This window comes from Semicossyphus pulcher, unplaced genomic scaffold, assembly GCF_022749685.1.
Source record: "Semicossyphus pulcher isolate SPU_LCO1_2020_fin unplaced genomic scaffold, fSemPul1.0.p SCAF_25, whole genome shotgun sequence".
NCBI lineage: Eukaryota > Metazoa > Chordata > Actinopteri > Labriformes > Labridae > Semicossyphus > Semicossyphus pulcher.
In genome coordinates, this window is record NW_027211699.1 from 5,098,016 (window position 1) to 5,124,054 (window position 26,039).

A 26,039-nucleotide genomic window follows, 5' to 3' on the forward strand; every position below is an offset into this window, starting at 1 on the left:
CATTTTATAGACGCCACTCAGTCCACCAGGGACCACTGCTGCTGCTGATTTATATTTCCATACAGCAGTTTGGATATAATGGGTTTATTGCAGCTCCTGCTTCAGGACAGACAGGGATAAAGAGTCACTGCTGACACTGACAGGGGTGATATGTGGGGCAAGGCGGCGAAAATAGACCTCAACCTTTTTAAAATGATGGATTCGTACAATGAGGTGTGAGTACAATGTGTAAGTCAACCTTTTATTGTGTTGCGTGTACATTAATATCTTGAGTGTTTTCAGCTGAACAGGTCGGGCTGGTCGTCTCAGGCTGTGATTTTTGTAGTTCACTGACAAAATTAGCTCAAGACTATTATTGCATGCATGTCCAAGTTAATAAAAAAAATAAGAAAGTGGAAGTGTGCAAATTAAAGTCTATAAATTGTATGTTTTCATGTTCCCTTAATAAAAAGATGCTTGAAATGACGTCATCGAGGTCAAGAAGGACGCTGTGGATGTTACAATTTATTCCATGACAGGAAAATAAGGTATGTTACACTGAAGCTATCAATCAGTTACATAGCTCATATTATAATCCAAATGTAATACTCTTTATACACTTCGATTGATTGTACATGCTAATTAATGGAGGTTTTTCCTCATGAAATGTAACATGCTGCGGTAATGAATCAACCATGACAGACTAGCATATTGCTCCAGCTCTCTCTAACTTATAAACAATTCCTCCTCTTCCTGTCTGAGCTCTTTGTTTTTTAGAGGCAGGAAATCTAAGACCAAAGTATCACCAAATTCAGTTTCGATTAAGACAGAATCAGCTCTGTCTCTCCTCTGTTTCATGTTTCCTAATCTCCACTCGCTCTCACTTCCTCCCTAACTAAACTCATTTAATTCCAGTCACGAGAGTGGACATCCCTCGTTTATCAAAACCAAAAAAAAAAAACCACACTTGGTCAGTTTGAATTTATACATACAATAATACAATTTTAATGTGACAAAAAATACTGGGTCACCTTACAGGCTATGTAGTCTAACGACGATGAAACGAGCAACGGCTAACATATCAGGCATTCCGGTTTAGCTAGCGGTTAGCTATAAAGACTTCGTTTTCCGTGCGCTGCATTGTTTACAGTCCAGTTAGCAACTAAAGAAGTGACAAAAGTGAAGCCAAATTCGCACCCGGATATGTCAGCAAAATAAACTGCGTCATTTCTTGGCTCTCTGGAGGAACGCCAGTTCATCTGCTTCTGGTGAGTCTCATAGTAAGTTAAAGAGAGGCTGCACTCTGGCTAACTACAGCGGTATGAACCCGAAAAATAAACCGTTTTTCTTATGATTTACTTCCAATTAAGTTTGCCGAAATTTTAACATCATGATGCCGAATAGTAAAAAATAAAAATGTAAGCTTTGTCAGGTCTGTCCTCCAGATGCATTCGAGGAAGTCGGGAAATCTAAACGCTCAACGTCTTTCGTGAAGTTGAAATTTTTTATCTAGACCAGATTGTTTGCTGTTTATAGAGATTAATAAGAAGCTACATTTTTGTCAGATGACACCGATGGGAGCCGGGATGTCATTATGGCAGATTACCTCCTTATTCCGCCTGTTTTTGCTCTCTCTGTTTCCGGTCGCTTACCTACAGAATCTACATTTTAAATGTATGTATTATATATTACAGGTAATATTTTGATTTGTCTTTTAGCCAGATTCTGTGATAACATGTTGAACTAAATCCTGATTTTAAAAAAATGTTTTAGTAATTTTGAAATGACTTGTATATAAATGTGTGTAAATACATCACACTGAGGTTTGAGAGAGTGAGAGACAGAGAGAAGAGAGAGGTTGTCTAACGTAACATACATGACAGCTTCACAACCAAATGTGTGTGTGTGTGTGTGTGTGTGTTTGTGACTGAGTGTCTGATTGTCAGGAGGGAGAAGCAGCCCCCTCTGTATTCTGTCAGTGAAGAGGAGGGGGATGCAAAAAAAATGATGGAGGAGTGGATTGAGTGGAAAAAAGACGAAAGTAAGAGTCGTGATTGAAGCTTACTTCCGACAGGGTGTGGTCAGTAAAAGACTGAGGGAGATAAAGAAGAAGAAGAGGAGAAGGGAGGGAGGAAGATAAACAGAGACAGGGAGAGAGCGAGAGATGGCGTGACACAGTGATGAATAGGTGGAGGGAGAGAGTGGACACCGGCGAGAATTCATAAAAAGTGATGAAAAATGGAGAGGAAAATAAAAGCATGAAAGAGCAGAGGAGGGGTAGCGTGAGAAGGAATGAGGTGTGGAAAAAAGAGAGGAGGAGGAGGAGAAGGCGAGGAGGAGTGAATGAGGGAGGGAGGAGAGAGAGAGAGAGCGAGAGAGAGGGAGGAGGAGGGGGGAGTAAAGGATGAGCTCATTGCAGTCTCTGGGATGATGACACGAGGAGGAGAGGAGAGGAGGGGAGGGGTCCGCTACTCGTCTGTGAATCGATAGCCAGCGTCTGAGTACACACACACACACACACACACTGACACACATGCGGCTGCAGACAGCTCTGCCGGCTACACTAGCGTCTGCCTGCCACCGTTAGCTCTTAGCCTCCCCAGCTGACAGTTAGCATTTTAGCTTCTTTGCTGTAGAAAGAGAAGAAAAAGAAGAAGAAGAGGCTGCTAATTGTGTCTGCTGCTTCTCCCTCATCCTCCCTCCCTTCTTCTCTCATCCTCTCTCTCTCTCTCTCGCTCACACACATCCCCATCACATCCACACCCACACCCAAGGATACCCTCCCTGCTCCTCTCTCTCTCTCTCTCTCTCTCTCTCTCTCTCACCAGCCCTTTTTCTCCCCTTCAACCCCTCCAACTACATTTTTTTTTATTCACACAGGGAGGTGATGCTCGTCTGACTCTCCCTTTTCTTTATTCTCAATCCAGCACTTTTTCTTTTCGTGGATGCTCTCCTCTTTAATCCATCCCCGCTCTGATACTTTGTTGCTACCTGTGGAGGTTCCCTCTCTGGCTCTCTGGTTCTTCTGCTGCCAGCCGTCGCACTGAGCGCAGCCCCGCAGAGAGGCACCATGCTGGGATTGGACGTGTGTGAGTTCGGGGGTCAGGTGCTGGAGCTGCTGTGGCTGACTATGTGCTACGGAGGTGAGAGGGCGGACGAGCGTGTGTGTGTGTGTGTGTGTGGTGCATGCTCTTATGAATTAGTTAAACTGATTTTCAATACTGTGGGTGAATGATCTATTTACTTATGATGATAATAATAATGAAATACAGATAAAATCAGGGGCGTGTGTCTGTTCTGTCCGTGTGTGTGTGTGTGTGTGTGTGTGTGTGTGTGTGTGTGTGTGTGTGCATGCGCGCAATATGTCTCTATCCTGGCGGGTGTGGACATTTTTATGTCCAACATGGAGCGCTGCCAAGACAAGCCAAAGGTGGCGGATCAATAGCTATTGATCACACACACCCTGTGCGCGTTTGTGTGTTTGCTGTGCATGCCGGCTTTTGTAATAATGTTTCTGCTCACACACACACATGCATGCAAAAGGTTGTGCGTCCAACGTTGGCAGAGAAGGGAGCGCTTGTGTGTGTGTGTGTGTGTTTGGGTGTGTGCATGTGATGACATAGCGTGTGCAGGATGGTACCATTGTCTGCTTTTACTTCCAACATCTTTCTGGCTTTTCTGTTCGCAGTACTACTTTCCTTGCAAGGCGTGTGTGTGTGTGTGTGTGTGTGTGTGTGTGTGTGTGTGCGCTCACCACACTGCAGCAGTGCAGTTACAGATGGTGGAACAGTCCTGGGGTTTCCCCTCGCACAGGTGTGTTTTTAAGAGAGTGTGTTTTGAGAGAAAGAGGGTGAAAAGGAGAGAGTGAGCAAAGTAATTTGAAAAGAGAGTGAAACAGAGAGAGAGAGAGAGAGAAAACACACCATTACAAAAAAGGAAACAAGAAAATGCGAGATCCTCTTCAGAAGAAGCTCTTGGAAGTGATCTAAGGCAGCCATGATTAATCGATTCTATTTACTCTTTGAATTTCAAACTGATCGCTCTGCTCCACTCATGATCCAAGAACTTTCTCTCTATATATGCAGACGATGTACCACTGAATGTTTCAGCCCCGCCTCCCTGAACATCAGCCCTCCTTCATAGCTTAAAGTTAGCATCTGGAGGATTTCCCAGCAGAGAGAGTGGGCGAAGAGGTGGTCTGCTTTCTCTGTTCTCCCAGCTGAGGTGAAAAGAAACTGTTACTGTGCTGAAACAAACAAATCAATGAATGCAGATGCTGAGACGTCAAAGAGAAGTGCAACCCAAAGAAAAAGAAACAAATTCCTTCAGATGAAGACGAAAACCATCAGGATGCTGTTTGGTTCTCCTTTTGGATGAGGTCCAAAGATAGCTGTCAAAAAGCTACAGAGGGATTTGACCCAACCCTCACCTGTGGTCATGAGCTTTGGGAATGAGGTCGTGGATGCAAGCGGCCGAAATGAGTGTCCTATACGCAGGGTGGCTGGGCTCAGCCTCATACCCGTCCTTCCTAAATTTAGCACGTTGTCCCGCTACTCCTTCGCATTGTAAGGAGGCAGTTGAGGTGGTTCGGGCATCTGTTTAGGATGCCTCCTGGGCGCCTCCCTTTTGAGGTTTTCCGGGCACGTCCAACTGGGAGGAGACACTGGGGTAGATCCAGAGCTCGCTGGAGGGATTATATATCCCACCTGGTCTGGGAACGCCCAGAGATCCCCCAGGAGGAGAAGGAAGATGTTTCTGGGGAGAGGGACGTCTGGGTCAACCACCACGACCCGGCCCTAAAGAAGCGGGAGAAAATGGATGCATGGATTAATAGATGGATGTGCAGGTATTTATGGATGTGACACATGGAGTCTTGTCAAAAACACTTGGCTGAGATTGAATTTTGAAAAACGAGGAGGAGGAGGATTTTGATAGGAGCGTGGGAGGTGACTGAGTGGAAGATAAATGGCAGGAGTGAGGAGCAAAACGACGAAGCGAGAAGGAAGGAGGCTGATAAACAGAGAGGGTGATGGTGGAAGAAAAGGAAAGGAGGAGGAAAGATGGAGAGGAAAAGGGTAAACAAAGGGGAATGTTGGCGGTGGAGATCGACGTCTTGTGTCAGCAACTGTTTCCAGGAAAGGGCGTGTGTGTGTGTGTGTGTGTGTGTGTGTGTGTGTGTGTGTGTGTGTGTGTGGGGCACAGAGAGAGCGCGTGAGGCCCATGTGGCAAAGCGCTCTACATCAGCTGTCAACCAGCAAACACCAGCGCAGGCCGCAACATTCAAACAGGCTAATTGAAATCCTTTTCTCTCCCTGCCTCCCCCTTTCTCTCTCTCTTTACTTCCCCACATTTTACCCCCATCTTTCCCTTCTTACTCCTCCCTTTGTCTTCCCTTTCTCCCTTCTTATTCTCCCACTTTCGGATTAAATGACACAACCTCCAACCTTCAGTCTCTAATCCTCTCCTTTTCCCTCTCTTTACTTTCACTGTCCAAGTCTACACACACACACACACACACGCACACGTGCGCGTGCGAGCGCTGTCAGGTTGTCGGATGTGTTTAAGAAAGCGTACAGTATGTGCATCGAACTTCATCCCTCCTCCTTTCTTTTCCGTCCCCGTCGAGATAAATGAGATTGTCTGGGTGAGCAGACACATACGAGAGCAATCAAATCAGTCAATTAGACAACCTGCTGTCTCAACCAGGCTGTGTGTGAGTGTGTGTGTGAGTGTGTGAGTGTGTGTGAGTGTGTAAGTGAGGAACATTAATGTGATGAGTGAGAAGAGGCTTATTAAAGGGGTGACTGTACAAATCTCAGTGTAATCTCTCATCCAACTTGTCGTTCTAGAAAAAATGAGGCGTGTTTCTGGAGTTTACTTTCATATCCTTAGAAGCACTGATGCTGCTTTTATTGAACAGCTTTTCCAGATCAAGGATATTTATTTTTGTACCAGTTAAAAAATTAAGTACAAGTCAGGTGAAAATTTGTGGGATTGGCCTTTTTTGACGCCAGACGCTAACTGTGTCCCAAACCAGATGTTGTATCCTTCGAAAGACGTGTTTGAAGGACGATTGTCACCTCGAAGGCTGTCCCATTTCAAAGGCTCCTTCAGATGTGGCCGACAAATGTGTCCTCCTTTTCCCGGGCCACGAATGCTCCATCAGGCGCATGCTTCGCGGCCCAACACATCCCAAGATTCATTGCACGCCAATTGAAACCAGATGGTGGACTCTTAAATGGCAGAGGAATAAACTTTTAAAGGTCATAGTTTTTGGTTTGAACTCACTCGATTGGCCAGCGATACAAATGTTAAAAACAACGAAAGGGCACATTTTGCTAAGTTACGTGACGGTAGTTATGATAGCTCTTTAGCCAGCTAGCTACCTGTTGCTAGGCGACAGGAGTGGCGTTTGGTGATCAAGGGTAAGGACGGGAGCAGCTGCTCACGCAAACAGGAAATCCTCCATAGACCAGACCATCTCATTTCAGCTCGGCCCTTAGCGTCTCCGCAGGCTACGAATGACTCATCCTACGTAGATCCTAGTTTGAAGGCTGCAGACATAAAGTGGTTATGTGTATTCACTTCATTTCCTCATCTTTATTTGACTTGAAATGTATCCTGGAGTGTGCTGAATGGAAAGGCCTAACCAGTTCTTCAATTAGTTGTCAGCTGCAACATTATTTTCCAGCTAATTAGATGATGGATTGGTTTGAGGGCTGTGGTTAGCACTGTCACCTAACAGCTAGAAGGTTCCTGGTTCGGACGTAGGGGGGCCTTTCTGTGTGGAGTTTGCCTGTGTTTCCTTCAGGTACTCCCACAGTCGAAAGACAAGCTACAGCCAATAGGAGGTTCAGACAATCCTCACAGAAATACAGCTGTGTACAGTTGGTAATCTGTGCAAGAAGCATATTACCACGCAATTTACAGTTATAGACGGGCAGCTGTCTGTGGTGGTAATTGTAATGGGAGTACAGGTCAGCTAACGTAGAAGCAAAAAGCTCGCGTCTTCGAGCCTCTGACTAACAGACCTATTCTGTTATTTAGGTATGAGGGCCTTTTGTTCAGTAAATGCAACGTTATTTATCTTTTTTTTGTCTGTATAAAACATACAAACACAACAGCTAGAATGTTCCTGGTTCGGACGTAGTGGGCCTTTTTTGTGTGGAGTTTGCATGTTCTCTCCGTGCATGCGTTGGTTCCCTTTCGGGTACTTCCTCCCACAGTCCAAAGACATGCTCGTTAGGTTCATCGGTGGTAAAATTGCCCGTAGGTGTGAGCGTGAAAGGTTGTCTGTCTCTGTGTGTCAGCCCTGTGATTGACTGGCGATCAGTCCAGGGTGTACCCCGCCTCTCGTCCAATGACAGCTGGGATTGGCTCCAGACCCCCCCGCGACCCTGAGCAGGATAAGCGGTATAGATAATGGATGGATGGTTGAGTCAGTTTGAGTTTCCAGCATCTGTGTATATTTCCTGGTTTCCTTCCTGCTCTTTCACTGTAAACTGAATCTCCTTCATTGTGGACAAGACATTCAGATTGCAGTCTTGGGCTTTGGGAAGGGTTAGGGTTACCTAAACCTAAACCGATAAACTGACAATGAGAATAATCCTTAGATTCAGCCCTTAATTTTAATAGTTTTTGGCATGAAAAGGAAGTCAGTGTACGTAGTTTTAACCCTGCAAACATGTTCGTATCTAAGCTTAAACAGCTGTATTATACAATGTCAGGCGGCTGCAACATTACAAGCAAAGCATATTTAGAAAGTCAGTAACAGTAATACAGTATGCTACAGAAACTGCAGCGTCATGAGACATGATATCAGCGCTCTGCAGCTGGTATCATCTGTTTGTCATCGAAAAGGCAACACAGGAAATGTGATTCCACCGATTTGCTGGTTAGTGTGATGAAGTGTGACCGGTGTTTGTCTGCCGCCTTACACAGAAATCTTGCAGGTGACGGATCGATGCTGGTGCTGTTGCAGGGGCGGGGGGGGAAGGCCACAAACTGACAGCGGCCTGCAGACTGAGACAAACCTGCTCCTGTGGGTCGCTGTAATGCTGTTATGTTGATCATTCTTCCTTTACTGCCTTTGCCTTCACTCTAAAAGCTGTTATTGGTTTTGCAGAGCCCTGAAAGATTCCCTTTTATCTTCCTCCGTGTGTGTGTGTGCGTGTGTGTGTGTGTGTGTCTTTTTGTACACGTGTGTCACAGCGTCCCAGAGGCCTCGTTATAGTATTAGAACAGAGCGGTGACAGCAGGCCTCAAAGGACTATAAAAAAACAGCAAATCAACGCTTAGGGCACACACACACACACACACACACACACACACACACATAGTGACAGAGAAGTGTGTTCCTGACACAGTGAGCAGTTATCTGGGTTAAGGGAAGAGGAGGCAGACAGGAAGCGATTATGAAAATAAAGGAGCCAAAGGAAAAATGTGATTACTTAAAGTCCAGATAAAATGAAATGTCCTTTTCGGTCTTTGAGATATAAACCAGTTTATGAAACTTAACATTAAAGCAACAGTCGGACATTGTGATGTTTAATGATGCTTATTTCCTTTGTGGTAGAAAATGTAATCAGAAAATTGACACCCCTGTATCTATTTCCTGCCCCTTTCACACATGCACTGCACATCTGGAAATGTCCTGACATTGTCCAGGTGGGCTGCATGTCTGAATGTAAACAGCCGAATGTCTCACCCTGACTTTATGCAGACTTTTTCTGGCTGGTCTCCTGGTACAATGTCAGGAAGAGGTCAGGGTGAGCCGACTTTGAAGGTAATAGTCAAAAACATTCATTACGAGCGAGTGGGCGGGGCTATGACGTTTATCATGCAACCGGTGCGAAACCAGAAGAACGCCACATAACAGAATGAGTAAAAACATCCAAGTTTGAGGAAGAAGGGTCATGTACAAGACGACATTCTGGAGCGTCTGGCTGTGAGGGCCTACGCCGAAATTGTTTACCATTTGCAGGGACTTCCTCGGAGATGATCCCCCTGTCTCTCGCTGGAAATTGTCAGGGGCAGACTGTCTTGTAGTTTTCTGGTAATTGTCAGGAGTGCATGTGTGAAAAGGGCTTTAGTTCAGAGTGCGAATAGTAGCCATTTAGCTTAGCTTAGCATAAAGCCTTGAACAGCATTCATGCTTCTACTCATTGCCCCTAAAAATGTACAGTTTTCCAAGAGAAGGCCATGAAGTGTTTTGTCACCTTTGTACAGAGCCCGGCTAGCTGTTTCTCCCTGTTTTCAGACTTTGTGCTAAGCTAAGCTAACCAGCTACTGGCTTATGGGCCTCGTAATTACCGTACAGACATTGAGTTTGGTATCAATCTTCTCGTCTCACTGTCAGCAAGGAAGAAAAAAGAATCAGAAATGAAGACCAGGCTTGCCAATCCCTAAACTGGACAATCTTTGCATATTTTAAAAGTATTTACGCTGAGTGTCAAAGTATCAAACAAGCTGGATTGGCCTCTCACTCTGCATAGGTTTTGAAATATTTATCTATCACCTAAATACAACAAGACAAGCGATATCAACTGAGTCCACAACACTGAAAGAACACATTTAAAGTAACAAATAGCTACAAAAGACATTGTTTTTCTTTGCATAATTCTCTGCCAAACTACTGATTGTGATGTGACCATACCAAATATGCAAAAATCTATCCAAATACAATCGATTTAGTCACATTTTGGATCCAGATATTAGGGAGAGTCTCACGTCAACAGGGAACCAACAGGAGAACAAATGTTTGGTGTTTGTTTTTGAGGTTCCCATGTAAGTTTTCCTCTTCCAATCCTTCTTCCCCTGAAGCCACGCCAAACAGATTGCTGTGTTGATTTTCACTAAGCGTGTTGGTTTAGCTGGTGAACACTGAGCCTGATTGTTGTGGTTGTATGTACTGGCTCCAAATCATCTACCTTACATAGTTGATATGTACAAATCTGTTGTTTTTCCATCCATTCATTATTTACACCGCCTATCCTGCTCAGGATCGCCTGGGGCCTGGAGCCCATCCCAGCTGTCATTGAGCGAGAGGCGGGGTACATCCTGGACTCGCCAGTCAATCATAGGGCTGACACACACGGACAGACAACCTTTTGCACTTTCAGGCAATTTTAGAGACACCAATGAACCTAACGCGCATGTCGTTGGACTGTGGGAGGAAGCCGGAGCACCCAGAGAGAACCTGCATGCACGGGGAGAACATGCAAATTCCACACCGAAAGGCCCACTACGTCCGAACTGACTGACTGGCGACCTATCCATGATGTACCCCGCCTGTCGCCCAATGACGGCTGGGATAGGCTCCAGCCCCCCACGACCCTGAACAGGATCTAGCTCAGTATGAGTGCTACGATGCTGAGGGACTGATAACAGAGCTGACATCCCTCACTCGTGCTTTTTTACTCGGGAATGAATATGCATCTACTTTCATTGTAATTGACTTTTGCGTTAATGTAACAAAACACATAACATCTCCTTTAGATTTATTTTGTGATCCCCATACTTACATTTCAAACTGCTCCTGTGTATTTGATTCATTTGTGGTACAAACACTGCTCAGAGAGGGGCCTCTAACGCCACATCAATTACAAACACTCACTGTTAAAGTCAGTTTGAATGGTGATAAGAGTCTTGGGGCTGTTTAGTTTTTTCCAGGAGCATCCCGCTCAGTTTTCTATGTGTAAAAGAAAAAAGTCAATACATGAATCATTCCCCTCCCATTCACATTTTTCAAGCTTTCCAGCAACATCACAGGGAGCCAATTTACACTTGTAGCGCATATTTTACAGCCGACGTGTGTGTAATGATGCAGGAGATGATTTCAGAAGCAACTGGGGTAATGAGGCGGTTTGATGGGCATCAAAGAAAATCTACTAGTTAATATCACATCACAGACGGAGGCTGAAACAGTTGGAAGACCACACACACACACACACATACACACACACATGCACACACTCTGCTGGCTTACAGCTCCTGTTAGCTGATTTCTAACACCAGATTCTCACAATATGGACGGTTTTGTCTCTGCATGTTTAGGCTTAATTCAGCTGCGCTCACATTTTTTGGCCAGCAATGAAACACACTGAAAATCTTCCATAGCTACAAATATTAATGAATCATTGTTGTCATCACAATTACATAATAAGAATAACCAATTCATGTTTCTGACACAGTTTAACTGATGTTTAAATACAGGAGACATCTTTATCTTTACATCAGAAACTACCACAAACTACAGCTTTTAATTAAATCATTTTTAGTCATTTAAATTATTTTTATTGTATCATATTGACTGCATACAAAAACATTAAAATGATACAGAGGTTATTATTAAAGGATTCGCAATCCATAAAAAAGAAAAAAAGAGGGACAACCCCCCTAAAACATAAGTAAAATAGAATACAAATTATAGAAATAAAAAAATAATAAAAATCACCGTAATAAGTCATACTTCAAATTATTACACGGCTGTGTTTCTGATTGGTTAATCACGGCATTCCGAGGTCTGTTATTTCTCGATAACTGACTGTTGCTATGAAGCACAGACCGTTGCTAAGGATGCAGCTCTAATCACACAATCCAAAGGACAAACTGTAATCATATCAATCCGCTGAAAGAAGTCTGATACATTTGACGACGAATAAAAAACATGAAAACAGCGGAGAGAGAGCAATGGAGGTTGAACGATGCTAAAACTGAAGGCTAAGACAGAGAGATCTACAAAACTGACGGTGTACATGAAGTTAACATTAAACGGAACACAGTACGGGATACGGTGGTGTTTAAAGATGGTGAATAGAAAAGAAAATGTCAACAGACTCTGATTCCTGCGGTCCAGTTCACCGTGTCTTACTTCACCAACAGAGGAAATGTTTCCATTTAATGTGAGTAAAAGCAGCTAGCTTAGCTCATTTTAACATCATTCATTTTCATTTTAAGAATGCTAGAGGTAACCGATGCTATGGACGCAGCTCTAACTGTGAGTGTTTTTAAACAGAAATCAATATCCTTTACATATAGGCATTTAAAGGCTGTCCATATTTCTACAGTTTTTCTTTACAGTTTTACAATACAGCCCGTCATTATTAGTCCAGACTCTGCTTTTGTAATGTCCGGTGGCACAAGAGATTTGTCACCTAGCAAACACAATTGGGGGATTCTAAAAGAGGCTGTTTAAGGCAGCCTTCAAGACTATTCAGTACCACCTTTCAGAAAGGTAGCACCATTTGGCAGTCCCATAGAGCATGGAGAAATGTGCCCACTTCTGTATTACATCTCCAACATTTACTGTCCTTGGTTAGGCCTGTTTTAAACAGTTGGTGTAAAATAATATCTGATGGATAAACTTACTTCCTGCATCTATTTGAGATCACTTCCTGCCATAAGTCTTCCCTAATCTCGCTCCTTTTGCCATATTTATCTCAAGCTTTGCCAGATTGAATATTTTTGTATAGAGCAGTAAGGCAGAATTTAAAAACTCCTTAAAAGAAATACATATTAAAACATTCAGTTGAATCTCTGTGGGGGAAAATACTACCTTTTAAAATACATGTTAATTAATGTGGTTTTAGTGACAGGTCAGCAGCTCAGAAACACGTTAACTAGCAGCGTGGGCAGTGTGGCTGCTCCAACCTGTTCAACTGCTTGCTGTAATAAGTAGCAAGTAATGTAAGCAAGCATGTAAAGCTCAGGCGTGCAGAGTGGACCAAGCGTTAGTCGGACTCTGAGGAATCACTCACTTAGTGGTGAGTTTCAAAATACTTCTTATACATATCATAGAAGCAGTGAGCAAAAAAACAAGCTTAGCAAATTAGCAGCTTCAGAACTGATTTATTTACAGACACAGTGTAACTGATGTCAAAGCACAGGAGGCCTTTTTTTACTCACATATTACATCTGTAAAAGAAATACACATTAAACATTCAACTGTACAAGAGGATGATTCTCCGTGGAGCAAACCCTGCCTTTTAAAATAAGTGTTGATTGATGCGTTTTCAGTGACAGGTCAGCAGAGTAGAGATCAAAGAGGAAACTGGCTTTAATAGCAGCTCAGAAACACACTTGCCATGCAGTGTGTGCGCTGTGTGAGTTTGATATGTAAATACAGAGAGATGAATCATTTATGAAGCCTTGTAGCATCCATATATGAAACACTATACAGTTTAATGTGTGTGGAAAGAAGAGAGAAATCTGCACGAGTTGTTTTTACATTATTTATTATTTACTTTGCTTGAGTTGTGATAGAATCTCTTTTAAAGTCACATCTCATGTATTTTTGATTGTTGTGTGTTTCTTACACATACTTTCTAATCTGAGTTTTCAAGCTCAGCTCCTTCCATAAATTACAAAAGATAGAGCACCAGCTGTGTTAAATACTTGATTCTGATTGGTTAATTATGGCGTTCCGAGGTTTGCTATATCTCGATAACAGACCGTTGCTATGAAGAACAGACCGTTGCTAGGGATTCAACTCTAATCACACAATCCGGAGGACTAACTGTAATCATATCAATCTGCTGAAAGAAGTCCGGTAGATTTAACGTTGGTATGTTTACAGAGGGAAGACAGTACATGAAGTAAACATTAAACAGAACACAGCACGGGATACGGCGCTGATTCCTGCGGTACGGTTCACTGCGTCTTACTTCACCATTAGTGAAAATGTTTCCATTTAATGTGAGTAAAAGCAGCTAGCTTAGCTCATTTTAAGAAGGCTAGAGTTAATCGTTATGGACGCAGCTCTCACTGTGAGTGTAACAAACTATTTTTAAGAATAGTCTTAATTGGAAAACCAAAAATCAAATGATTTCAAAACCATTCTCTTAATTCAAAGCCAATCAAAAAGGATTTCAGGGGCTTGGCTTTTATGCTCTTCCATCCAGGTGCAGCCAGTCTGCAGCCCTTGGTGGGCGACTGTTAGCTGAAGCGCTGCATGCTATCAATTTACAATACAATGAGTGGTGGTAGATTAGCCTCTAAAGATGTCGAAAACTTCATACTGATTTAATTAAAACTACAACCTTAACCATCAAAGAAAGACATCCTGTGTGCTGTATGGAAAAGTACTGTATGTAAGGGCAGGGTATACTTGAAGTGATATACTATAGATCTCTCTCGCTGCTCCATTGAGTATTATTCAGTCATGAAAAAGCAGATCCACAGCAAAGGTGATGCAGGGAAGTTGAAAGAGTTGCCATGGTGATGAGCGAACTAAGCCGGGTTTGGGTGGGGTGCTGCTACAAACACAGAAGAGTGTGCGGGTATACCTGCACATCTGTGTGTGTGTGTGTGTGTGTCGACACCTGCACTAAGTCATTATGTCCCTGTTTACAACATTTGGTATCCACTGATGTTTGTTAAATCTGTCGCTGTACACTCGTTTGGTGTGTGTGTGTGTGTGTGTAACCAAAGTGTGTGTGCCATTGTGTACTCTCTGTGACATCCAATTACCCCCACACACGGCTCGGAGCTGATGTACACTGAGCCGTCTCATTATGAACAGTAAAAACAGAACCAGAGGCCATTACACAGAGCTATTACTGCACAGTAAATAGACGTCCAACACAGTTTGTGTCTGTGCGTTCTGTCCTACGGATAATTGCAGTGTAGAGGTATGCAGTGGGAATTTGTGCTGGAAACCATGTAACATTTATTGTACAAAACGATCTCTGCGTGTGTGTGTGTGTGTGTGTGTGTGTGTGTGGGTGTTGTCCTTGTAAGTTGTTGAGAGAACATACCTCGGCCTCGTTCCTCAACCTTGAAAAGTATGCTACTTTTAAGTTTATTCTATGACCGCCGATATGAGTGTAAAAAAGGACATTTTATTTGAATTTCTCACATTTCCGAAGGTAGAAATCCATAATCATGCTGAAGGTTTTGCAGATATCCTGGTTTGGTTGACACCTTTACATAAAACTGCAGTGGTTTGGAGACTGCTGTCTTTTGTCTCGTCAAATCTGCCAGTTATTGTAAATATTGCAACGAGGTGGAGATGCTAAAATGAAATTCCAGCTTGCAGAACACATAATCGAATGTCTGTAAAACTCAATATTGAATCAGAATCCCAGATGGAATCAAACCCCAGATGACCGGAGCTGTTCTACACAGAGTATTATGCCTCTTATCCAAGACAGTAAAGCCAATCTTGCCTGTGCTGGTTGAGTTTTTCAGGCAGTATTTGTCTTTTCTTAGTATTTTCAGCTTTTATTATTTTGTTTTATAGTGTTTTAGGTAATGGCACTCATCTTCTGTAAATATTTCTCTAAGCTTCCATCCATCCACTATCTATACTGCTTATCCTGTTCAGGGTCGCAGGGATGCTGAATCCTATCCCAGCTGTCATTGGGCCAGAGGCGGGGTACACCCTGGACTGATTGTCAGTCAATCACAGGGCTGACACTTAGAGACAACCTTTCATGCTCACACTCACACCTACGGGCAATCTAGAGTCACCACTGAATCTAACAAGCATGTCTTTGGACTGTGAGAAGAAGCCGGAGTACCTGGAGGGAACACAAACAAACAGAAAGGCCCACTTCGCCCCAACCGTTTATCAATTTAGTAACTCCCAAATTATGGTACTATAGAGTATATCAAACAGAAGCTGTTAAACAGAAGTTAAATAAATAGATACAATGATATATTCCTTTAACAAATAAGACCTTTAACAGCTTCATCTCAGTTTATCATCCCAACATGCCCATCCATTTCTAAAACTTTTTGTATTTCTATTTAAGCAAAATACTCAAGGGATTCTTCTATTGAGGGGACATGGAAAGATTGTTCAACTAATTTTAAAAATAGGAAGTTTATTTGGTTAATTTAGCTAAAACAGATGCATTAGTTTAAAAGGAGTCTAAAAAAAAGTTAAATTCATGAAGATTAAAATGATCAGATTTTGTTAAAAATGTTTTAGAGTAGTTCATGCAATTGTATGATTTTGGAGGATGTAGTTTGGGGTGCCATTGAAATAAATTGTATTACACAGTGAGACGTTTCTGATATTCAAGGTAGAGGTAACTGAGCTAATTTCATTGATAAGTGGTTGAAACAGTTAGCTGAAATATTATAAAAAGAGTATAAAAGCAATGTTACCTTTTCAGTCATGCTCAATGGTTATGCTAGTTAGCTGTTAGCCAAAAGTAATGGATAAATGTTTGAAAAGTTAAATGCTATAAAACATAACATCAGTTAGCCAATGCTAATGGTGTGAAATGATGAAAGATTTAGCTAAAGGTGATGCTGCGCAACATTGAAACAGTTAGCTAGCGGTAAACTGTTGCGACACTTAGCATGCTAGGAGGTAAATAATGGAGGTACAGTTGAAAATGCTAAAAGTGAAAGTCAAGGAAAGACGGTTGGAAGAGTTGGCTGACGAAATAGTGCCTAAACAGTTGAAAAAGATAACGGTGGAAATAGATGGCTTAAAGTTATTGATAATCTATAATTAGCTAACTTAAGTTGATTTAGTGAGCTAACATGAAAGCCTGGGAGTTGAAATGGCGAATTAGCTTAGCATGCTAATGATTAAAACATTGTAATTTTACAGATGTAGACACGATGAAACTGACCTCAAAATAGCAAATGAAATACCCTGAAACACTTATTGTAAAAAAATATAGATTATGAATTGATTAACAGCGCTGATCAAGTTCAAGGTCAATTTAAATAAATACGTGGACTATGCTTGGTGAGACTGTGGGGATTGTCTGAGAACTGGTCTAGAGAGCCACCTTCACACATACTGTGACATGTAAAAGTATCCCTTCAATGTTGTCACCTTTCTGTGTGCAAGGTGTAATTGCTGACAAAAAGGATCTGCCTATTGGGGAGGAAGAGGATGACAGAAACCTGAACTACAATCCACCGGCCCAGAAGTCTTTGGAGGAAATCCAGGAACTGGACAAAGACGACCAGAGTCTGGTCAAGTACAAGCAGACCCTGCTGGGGCCAGTACCAATTACAACAGGTGCGTGTGTGTGTTGATTTTGTACCTAAGGCAGTATAGAAGATCTGGTGAATCACAATGGTGCCCAGTTTGTTACTACTGCTTTAATAATACCATTCACTTAATATAATGCGTACACTCTGAGAGAGCTGCTTGCCTCAGCATCTCTTCTCCAGCCTGACCGATATCAGTAGAATAGCTCCGACTCCCCCACTGATGTTACTCACCACCACCTCATCTGCATCTTAGAAACATTCAATACAGTGGGTGAGGCTGTAATGAGAGGAGAACAAAAATGAGCCTGCAAGAGAGCAAATAAGGGATGTTTCCAAAGTGTTGCACTATTCCTTCTAAAAAAAGTACTTCATGTGGATGAGTGAATAAAGAAATGTAGAATTAACAAGTGTGTGTTCTTTCCAGACCTTTCTGTGCCTAACGTCCAGGTGACCAGACTAACTCTGCTGTGTGAGAAGGCTCCTGGACCAATCACCATGGATCTGACAGGTACGCTACATGTGTATTCTTCTCTATCTGACATCAGTTTCCACCTAAACATAAATATTATAGATGTGGTGCTGACATACCTTTGTTTCCAATATGCTGACATAAAATCACTGACAGACCCCGGAGCAAGGCATCTACTGTGTCCACACTGTGCTGCATTTTATGTGCAGAAAGACTGCAGTGGGTGTGTCCACGCTGGAGAGAGGAGAGACAGCTAAATGTTTGCTTAGTTGGCAGTATTGACATCTGCCCCTGGGATCAGGCAGAGAGGCGACAAGAAGGGGAATGAGGTGGCTGTGAGTTTTATGTGTGTGTTTGTGTGTGTGTGTGTGTGTGTGTGTGTGTGTGTGTGTGTGTGTGTGTGCTGTGCATGGTTAATCAGATGGCTGCAAAGAGATTATGTCACTCGCTTCAGGGGACAAAGTTGATGAAAGAATCATTTTTTTCTGTGTGTGTGTTGTGCATGGTTAATCCCATTCACCTATCATTGACTTGTGTGCCAGGGTGGTTTTGATAAATGGGTTAAACAGTTGCTGTGACTGTGACTGTGTGTGTGTGTGTGTGTGTGTGTGTGTGTGTGTGTGTGTGTGTGTGTGTTACATAGTTTTTAAAGAAGCAAAGACAATCCTTGGGTCAAGGTGTCCTTGTAGTGTGTTACGGTCCCCTCTTTGATAGGTAAATATTTCCCCTCTTGGCAACTTTAACAGAAGTAACACACACATTTGCAGTAAATTTAACATGAAATTGTGAAAAAAACAAAAACTAAAAAGTTCATTTTAATTAATGATTTTTCAACATAAACAGAATAAGGTTCATAAATGAATGATGTCCCCACTTGGTCAATGCGTCCCCCGATAGTCCACTGTTTGTAATATAGACAAGTATGCGTGTGTGCGTGTTCCTTCTTGAATTCACAGATTTTTCCTTGTCTGAGGATTTCCCTGCCTGGCTCGCACCACTAACACACACACAAACACGCACACATTCACAAGACACAATCACAGACTGCTAATAGCAAAGGTCACCTGGTTGCTAGGCGATGCTGACTTTGCTCTATGCTGTTTCCTCAAACACACAGAGATAGAGATAAAGTGTGTAATGGATGATCTGCTGAATTGCACGAAATGGGGAGAGTAGGCCGTTCTTTCACTCCAGACGGATCTAATGCCGTCAGATCTGCTCTCGATCGTGGAGGATGAAGGAGGAGGGAGGTGATGGAAAATCAATTGAGTAATCTCTGGTTGGACTTGAGCTCTTCGAACTTCTGCTTGAAAGATAGTAAAGGCGTGGAGTAAAGGGGTGCTCCACACATTATACACGTGAAGTTTTCGAGTTGTACCTTAAAAATCGAATCCCTTTATATTTCCTCTTGAAGCGGTTTAATTGAAGATTCTGTTTAATTTCGATGAATGTGTGCGTTGGTTCTGCAGCGCTGAAGAGAAAATCCTTGGCGTGTTTGAGAGAAGGCTTCTTTAACCATTAATCTAATGAGTAAGCAGCATTGTAATAATCCATCACGTCGCCGTATCATGTTGCAGTCCGACAGACGAGCCGGCACCAGGCTGGACGTGAAATGGACTTTCCATCTGAGGCTGAATGCATTAGAGACCTCATTATACGCTATAGGCTGTTAGCACTGCACTGCAGGGCTCTAACTGACGGTGGGCAGTTACTACTTTGTGTTGTGTGTGTTAGAGAGACAGAGGGGAAGGGGTGGCAGAACACAGGGTCAGATACACGGCACTGTGGTAGGAATGATTGCTCCCGTCCCTTCAGAGACCTTTAACTTTAAAAAACATGTATTTAAAGCACATTGCTGTAACCTTCTTTTTATTTCCATGTCTCACTTAAGCAACTTCACAAGCATATTTCAGTGCTACTGCACTTTGAAAGATGGTTTGTCCCATACTGTACTGTGTGGCTTCCTGCATGATCGCTCTGCACAAAGCCATATTTCTGAGGATGACATTTCTGCGCTCGGGTGCCCTAAATGAAGGCACTGGCTTTGTTAAACTTTCATGTTCCCATGGTTCAGGGTTATGCATGCATGCTGCTGCACATTTTATCAGTCACACACACACAGTCTAATGTATGTCAGCCACCAATCTTCACCCCACATTGATTGTAACAGATATTATGTCTGTTATTCTGTATGTGACCACTTTAAGGGTATTTAGTTTGTGAAATCTATATGAATCTTTTGAAAGAACTGGATGCCAGCCTGAATTACCTCTGTAACCACTACTGTTAGAGCAGCAGGCGCTGAAACCACTGAGTAGTATCCATGGAAGCGGGGGCTGCTATCTTGCACATTTGGAGCCAGAGTTCTGCTAACCAAAACACACGTTTAACTTACCGATAAAACGACGTACTGAACAGCTTCTTGTGTTGGTCTGAAGCAGACGTTCACGGATATGTAAACTTCAATGACTGTAGTGATTGTTTTGGTTACGTCTCCTCTCGACGTTCCTCCTCCACTCTGCTAATCCGGAACAGATCGGCTGCAGGAGCCGGATTTGTCAACAGAGCTGTCAATCATCATTTTTACAGCATCAAATAACTAATTAAAAATAAACAAAAAATGAACACTTGGACGTAAATCAGCATGATAAGAACTAACTATAATGACAGAAAACATGTTTAAGAAGAACAATTTTGGCTTGTATTTTGATTTTATAGTTTGACTCATGTCCCATCTGTTAACATGGAGGAGGTTGGCTTTATGACCTATACTGCAGCCAGTCAGCAGGGGGGCAATAGAGAGTAGGGAGGGGACTCCCTAAAAGCACCCTGAGGGCGGAGCCTTACGTCCTGCGTCATACAGAGTGTGTCTGATGCGTGTTCTCGTTGGCTCACAGCCTCATATTCATCTCGTCAGTTTTCAGATAAGTTAGCAAAACCATAACCTCCAAAGTTTATTATCCTAATTTTTGCTTTGAGTCCAAGATTAAACCTACAGGAGACCTCGCGCCTGATTTTAACTTCAAACAGAGATCATTTTTTATTTTTTGTGATCACTGATTTACGAAGATACACTTTGATTCTAGCTCAACTGTGACTAGACTTCCCTGACTGTTGACAAATTCTCAAATTGACCATCATAACGTCATACTGGAAAATATGAACAACTAAATATTTCTAAAATATAATGATATTTAAATAGACTAAATTATGTCCAACAACAAAAACACAGTCAGATGGGGGTCTGTACTCTGATGTCAGTGTAGTATCCAAATGAGCTTACAGGGCAGCTTCCATGTGCATGCATAAGGTGCGATCCACTTTAAATTTGTTGACAAACTGCTGAAGTTGGGGTTGTAGCATTTAACCCATGTTATCAATAGAATCAGGTAACTTCATTCTTTATGGTCCCATCGGGCAAATGTTACCAAGCACTCCGCACGTGAGGCTTGTTTCAAAGGAAACATAAGCTCGCCAACGCGTGCACTGTTACGTCCTGCAAAGCTACACCCATCAGGGTGAACCACCGCGTTTTTAGGGAGTCCCTCACTTTTGGGGAGCTGTCACATCGACCATCTTTTTATACAGTCGATGCTTGAAACCCTCCACATTGAAAGAGCAGAGGAGGAAGAGGAAGATCTCATTTGGCATCTCAACATAATCATGGATATCTCCCATAGCTCTATGGGGCTGTTTACAGCCAACACTAATAAAGGTCTGTTGATGTATAGCAGGAATGTCGCTCTTGTAGTCCGCTCTGACCTTCTGCATGACCTCGATATCAGCTTTACTGCGGGCTTCAACAGACTGAGACGTGATCATGGCTTTTATGTCCTGTTAACTTTTAAGGCTTAACAACAACTCCATGGGTTCTGTGCACACATCCATGGTCCAGTTGGGATGAACTGTTATAACTTTCAGGATCCTCTGACTTTCTTCAATACTATGAACAGATCTAATCCATCCATTATCCATACCGCTTATCCTGTTCAGGGTCTGGAGCCTATCCCAGTTGTCATCGGGAGAGAGGCGGGGTACACCCTGGACTGATCGCCTGTCAATCACAGGGCTGACACACAGAGACAGACAACCTTTCACGCTCCTACTGGTTAATTAAGAGTGGCCAATAAACCTTTCGCGCATGTCTTTGGATTGTGGGAGCCATTATATGATCAACTACTTCATGCATAATGTGTGTTTCTGTCTCTAATACTCCACTTTGCCTTTTAGAAATGTCTTCCTCTAAGTGCGGTTACACCATCATTTTCTGTTAATTAATTTCTTACATTATTCAGCCTCCTGGCATCAGTACAATATTTTCCTACTGTGAGCTAAAGCTGTGTGTTCAGTGGGTGGATTGTGCATCCTAGCGTGCTCACTTGCATGAGGACATAACGCGTGGTTGTGTGTGTGTGTGTGTGTGTGTTAGTGTGAGGAGATCAGGTAGACAGCACTCTACACTGACCTATTTTCTCAGTCAGACGCTCCCGGGGGAGGCCGGCATCTTTCCTTTTTTCTCCTTCCTCTCGGCCCCCTGAGACGAGAGGAAGAAAAGGAGATGAATCCAGGGGAGGAGAGGGGAGAGGAGAGGCACATACCAATGTTCTTGGAGAGAGACTGAATGAAAAGACGCTGAGAAAGAGACAAAGCGGATTTATTAGCTTGATGATTTGCAGTTTTGATTTGATCTAATGGGATGTTTAAAGTGTTTCATGTTGTGGTGCAACACTCCCACACCACAGACAGTCGTCAAACGCTTTTTATTGGCAAGAGCAACATGCCCCATTTACTTATATCACCATGGATGCATGTATATTTTTATATATATATATATATATATATTTATATATGTGTGATAGCAGTGGGAAGCAAACCTGTGCGCTTCTGAGGGAGAGATGTAACACTGTATAAGCTCAGTTTGTGTTACCTGTAGGTCGCTTCCTTCACTGCCTTGTCTGCCGTCCTTCTATCTCCTTCAGCACAACACTGCTGTCTGTTTTCACTCACCCGCCTCCTCTATATCTCCTCCATCTCCTCTCCTCCTTCCTCCTCTCCGTTCCATTAGGAAGCACTCAGGACTGATGGTCGGGTTTAAATTGAGATATAAGCTGATTAGGCAGTGGATACATTTCTGATTGTGATGTGCCTTTTACAACGGCTCAGGATGTTTTCCCCTCCTTCAGCATGAAACCCCACAGCACCACAAAGACAACCTCGCTGTACAAAGAACACCACATAACCTGTGTGTCAGGGTTGTGCTGAGGTGTGAATGCAGAACGCATCACACCTGAAAGTATTAATCAAACATGCTTGAGTAGTTTTCCCAGCTGCTGATGTCTTAAACTCAAAGACTGTATAAATAATGAATGAAGCCATTGTGACATCACACCAGAAGAGCCAGAAGTGACCATATTTGGAAGAGATGGCGGTGCGGGAGGGAAGCGAGGGGTCGGCAAACACCTAGTTATCATAGCTAAACGGCGTACACACACGGCTGATTTATTACCTGACGGATGACCTAGTTGAACCTCGTGTTTCCCACTGAGGAGATTCTCTTTGTGGTGGTTACTGACTGCAGTCGTTTATTTATCAGACTAATGAAGAAGTAGTGGACTTAGTGAACAACACAAACCGGGAAACTTAAAAGCAGCGGTCTTCTCATCACTACGGCCGGCGGAAATCTCTCTCCCGGGAAAAGCCGACAATAATCCTGACTCCTATTTATGCACCGGCCGACTAATAAATAAATGTAAGATGAACACTGAACGGGCTAAAAAGCTGGGTATGGCCAGCATAGTATACCTGCTACTTAGAGCTAATGTATCGATACAATATTACAAGAATTTCACTCACTGAAAAAGTTGGAGCACAGACTTCTTGGACAGATTATTTCTCAAACATATTTTCAAACACGGTGAAGTTCAGCTCAGTGTCTGTGTTGACTTCTAGCAGACAGCCAGCAGTATCCACCTGTCACTCAAGTGAACCCGCCCCTATAATTTTTGGCTTAAAATAATTAAAGCAGGTGAGTTATATAAAAATTCACCCCCTGTACAATAAAATTAGCTATTTATAACAAAACCGTTTTTTTGTACCAGGCTTTAAACATGTTTTTTCCTGATGTAAAAATGGGCATTTTCCCATCTGCTGTAATGTTAGATCTTGGTTTCCGGAGCCTCAAGTGGACACTCGAAGAACTGCAGTTTTTTGCACTTCCGCATTGGCTTCAGTTTTGAACAGCAGAGGTTGACGCTTGGGTTGAATTTCACAAAAAGATGGGGTTTGATGGATCGATACTAGCGCCATGATACAAACATAGTTTACATTCTGCGCACACAAATGCTTGTGTTAGTGCTGTAATGAATGCATCTCTTTTGCTGTTGTCTGCATGGGCGCAGTGAAGCAGTGTAGCAGTGTAGCAGTCGAGTCTCGAGTCCCCAGTGTTCAAGTCCCGGTCCAATCACCAAAGAAGAGTCCCCATTACCTGAGTCCAAGTTTGCAAGGAGCTAGCTGCTGAAGCAGTAGCCAGTTAATAATACATTCACGTCATTAATCATATATATTTCTCTCTCTGACATGAAATTTTATAGTCTGCTTTATTCATTTATTTACTTATTTTGTTAAATCTTCTGCTGATGGCTTCAGGTCTTAGTATGTGATATGATTCATAGCATATGATTCATGTGTGACAGCCACAGTGTGATCATACAGTGAGTCATTTTGAAATGCTGCTAGCAGATGATGTCATGTGTGTCACACTGACCATGAGTGATGTCTTGTTGTGTGTCGTTTGTGCAGGAGACCTGCGAGCTCTGAGGGAGAAGACCTTTGTCTTACAGGAAGGAGCAACATTCAGACTAAAGATAGACTTCAAGGTAAGATGGACGGATGCATCCCCAGAGGTATATTAGTGAAGGAGAGATTTACTGTACATTACAACCGGGGTGGATTTCTGTTTGTGTATGGATTGAATGAACAAACAGATGATCAGGTATTTACTGTAAGTATTAAAGAGATGGAGGGAGAGAGGCCGTGCTGAGTAAGCCATGTTCTATAAAACCACAACAACAGAAGCATTATCATATTTAATGAGGCTTTTCAGTGCCGTTCCAGTGCCAGTAAGGATTAATGCTGGAGAAGCAACTTATCTTGTAACATCAGTTCTTTTCTCAAGTCTGACTAATTAATTAATTAATAACTCTGATTTCTAAAATGAGAACATTATAACTAACTAACTCAGAAAGTTATGTTTATCAATACCACAGCGGAGTGCAGAGACAGTAGTTTGCAGCCAAAAGCAATTTTCCCCATGGGGGCATGAAAGTATATTCCATTCATGTATCATAAAATGTATTATATCATGTATTGTATCGTGTATTGTATCGTGTATCGTATTGTGTATCGTATCATATCGAATCGTATTGTATTGTATCATATTGTATCGTAACGTATCAAAACATATCGTTTCGTAACGTAACATATCAAAATGTATCGTATTGTAACATATCAAAACGTATCATAACGTATCAAAACGTATCGTTTCGTAATGTATCAAAACGTTTCATAATGTATCAAAACGTATCGAATCGTTTCATATTGTATCGAATCGTTTCATAATGTATCAAAACGTATCAAATCGTTTCATAATGTATCAAAACGTTTCATAATGTATCAAAACGTATCAAATCGTTTCATAATGTATCAAAACGTATCAAATCGTTTCATAATGTATCGAATCGTTTCATAATGTATCAAAACGTTTCATAATGTATCAAAACGTATCGAATCGTTTCATAATGTATCAAAACGTTTCATAATGTATCAAAACTTATCGAATCGTTTCATAACGTATCAAAACGTATCAAAACGTATCAAATCGTTTCATAACGTATCAAAACGTTTCATAATGTATCAAAACGTATCGAATCGTTTCATAACGTATCAAAACGTATCAAATCGTTGCATAACGTATCAAAACGTTTCATAATGTATCAAAACGTATCGAATCGTTTCATAATGTATCAAAACGTTTCATAATGTATCAAAACGTATCAAATTGTTTCATAATGTATCAAAACGTTTCATAATGTATCAAATCGTTTCATAATGTATCAAAACGTTTCATAATGTATCAAATCATTTCATAATGTATCAAAACGTATCGAATCGTTTCATAATGTATCAAAACGTATCGAATCGTTTCGTAATGTATCAAAACGTATCAAATCGTTTCATAATGTATCAAATCGTTTCATAATGTATCAAAACGTTTCATAATCTATCAAAATGTATCGAATCGTTTCATAATGTATCAAAACGTTTCATAATGTATCAAAACGTATCGAATTGTTTCATAATGTATCAAAATGTATCGAGTCGTTTCATAATGTATCAAAACGTTTCATAATGTATCAAATCGTTTCATAATGTATCAAAATGTATCGAATCGTTTCATAAAGTATCAAAACGTTTCATAATGTGTCAAATCATTTCATAATGTATCAAAACGTATCAAAACATTTCATAATGTATCAAAACGTTTCATAATGTATCAAATCATTTCATAATGTATCAAAACGTATCAAATCGTTTCATAATGTATCAAAACGTTTCATAATGTATCAAATCA

General features: G+C 41.9%; 1 protein-coding gene across 1 annotated transcript in view; it reads left to right on the top strand.

The window, feature by feature from the left end:
* The first annotated feature begins 2,565 nt into the window (after positions 1-2,565).
* Positions 2,566-26,039, top strand: part of arhgdig (Rho GDP dissociation inhibitor (GDI) gamma) — a 29,079-nt gene continuing 5,605 nt past the window's right edge. The window contains exons 1-4 of the mRNA XM_069676360.1: positions 2,566-3,122; positions 16,793-16,966; positions 17,366-17,449; positions 24,209-24,285. Coding sequence (XP_069532461.1) covers positions 3,050-3,122; positions 16,793-16,966; positions 17,366-17,449; positions 24,209-24,285 — 408 coding nt within the window. The 5' untranslated portion in view covers positions 2,566-3,049. The remainder of the gene's footprint in view (positions 3,123-16,792; positions 16,967-17,365; positions 17,450-24,208; positions 24,286-26,039) is intronic.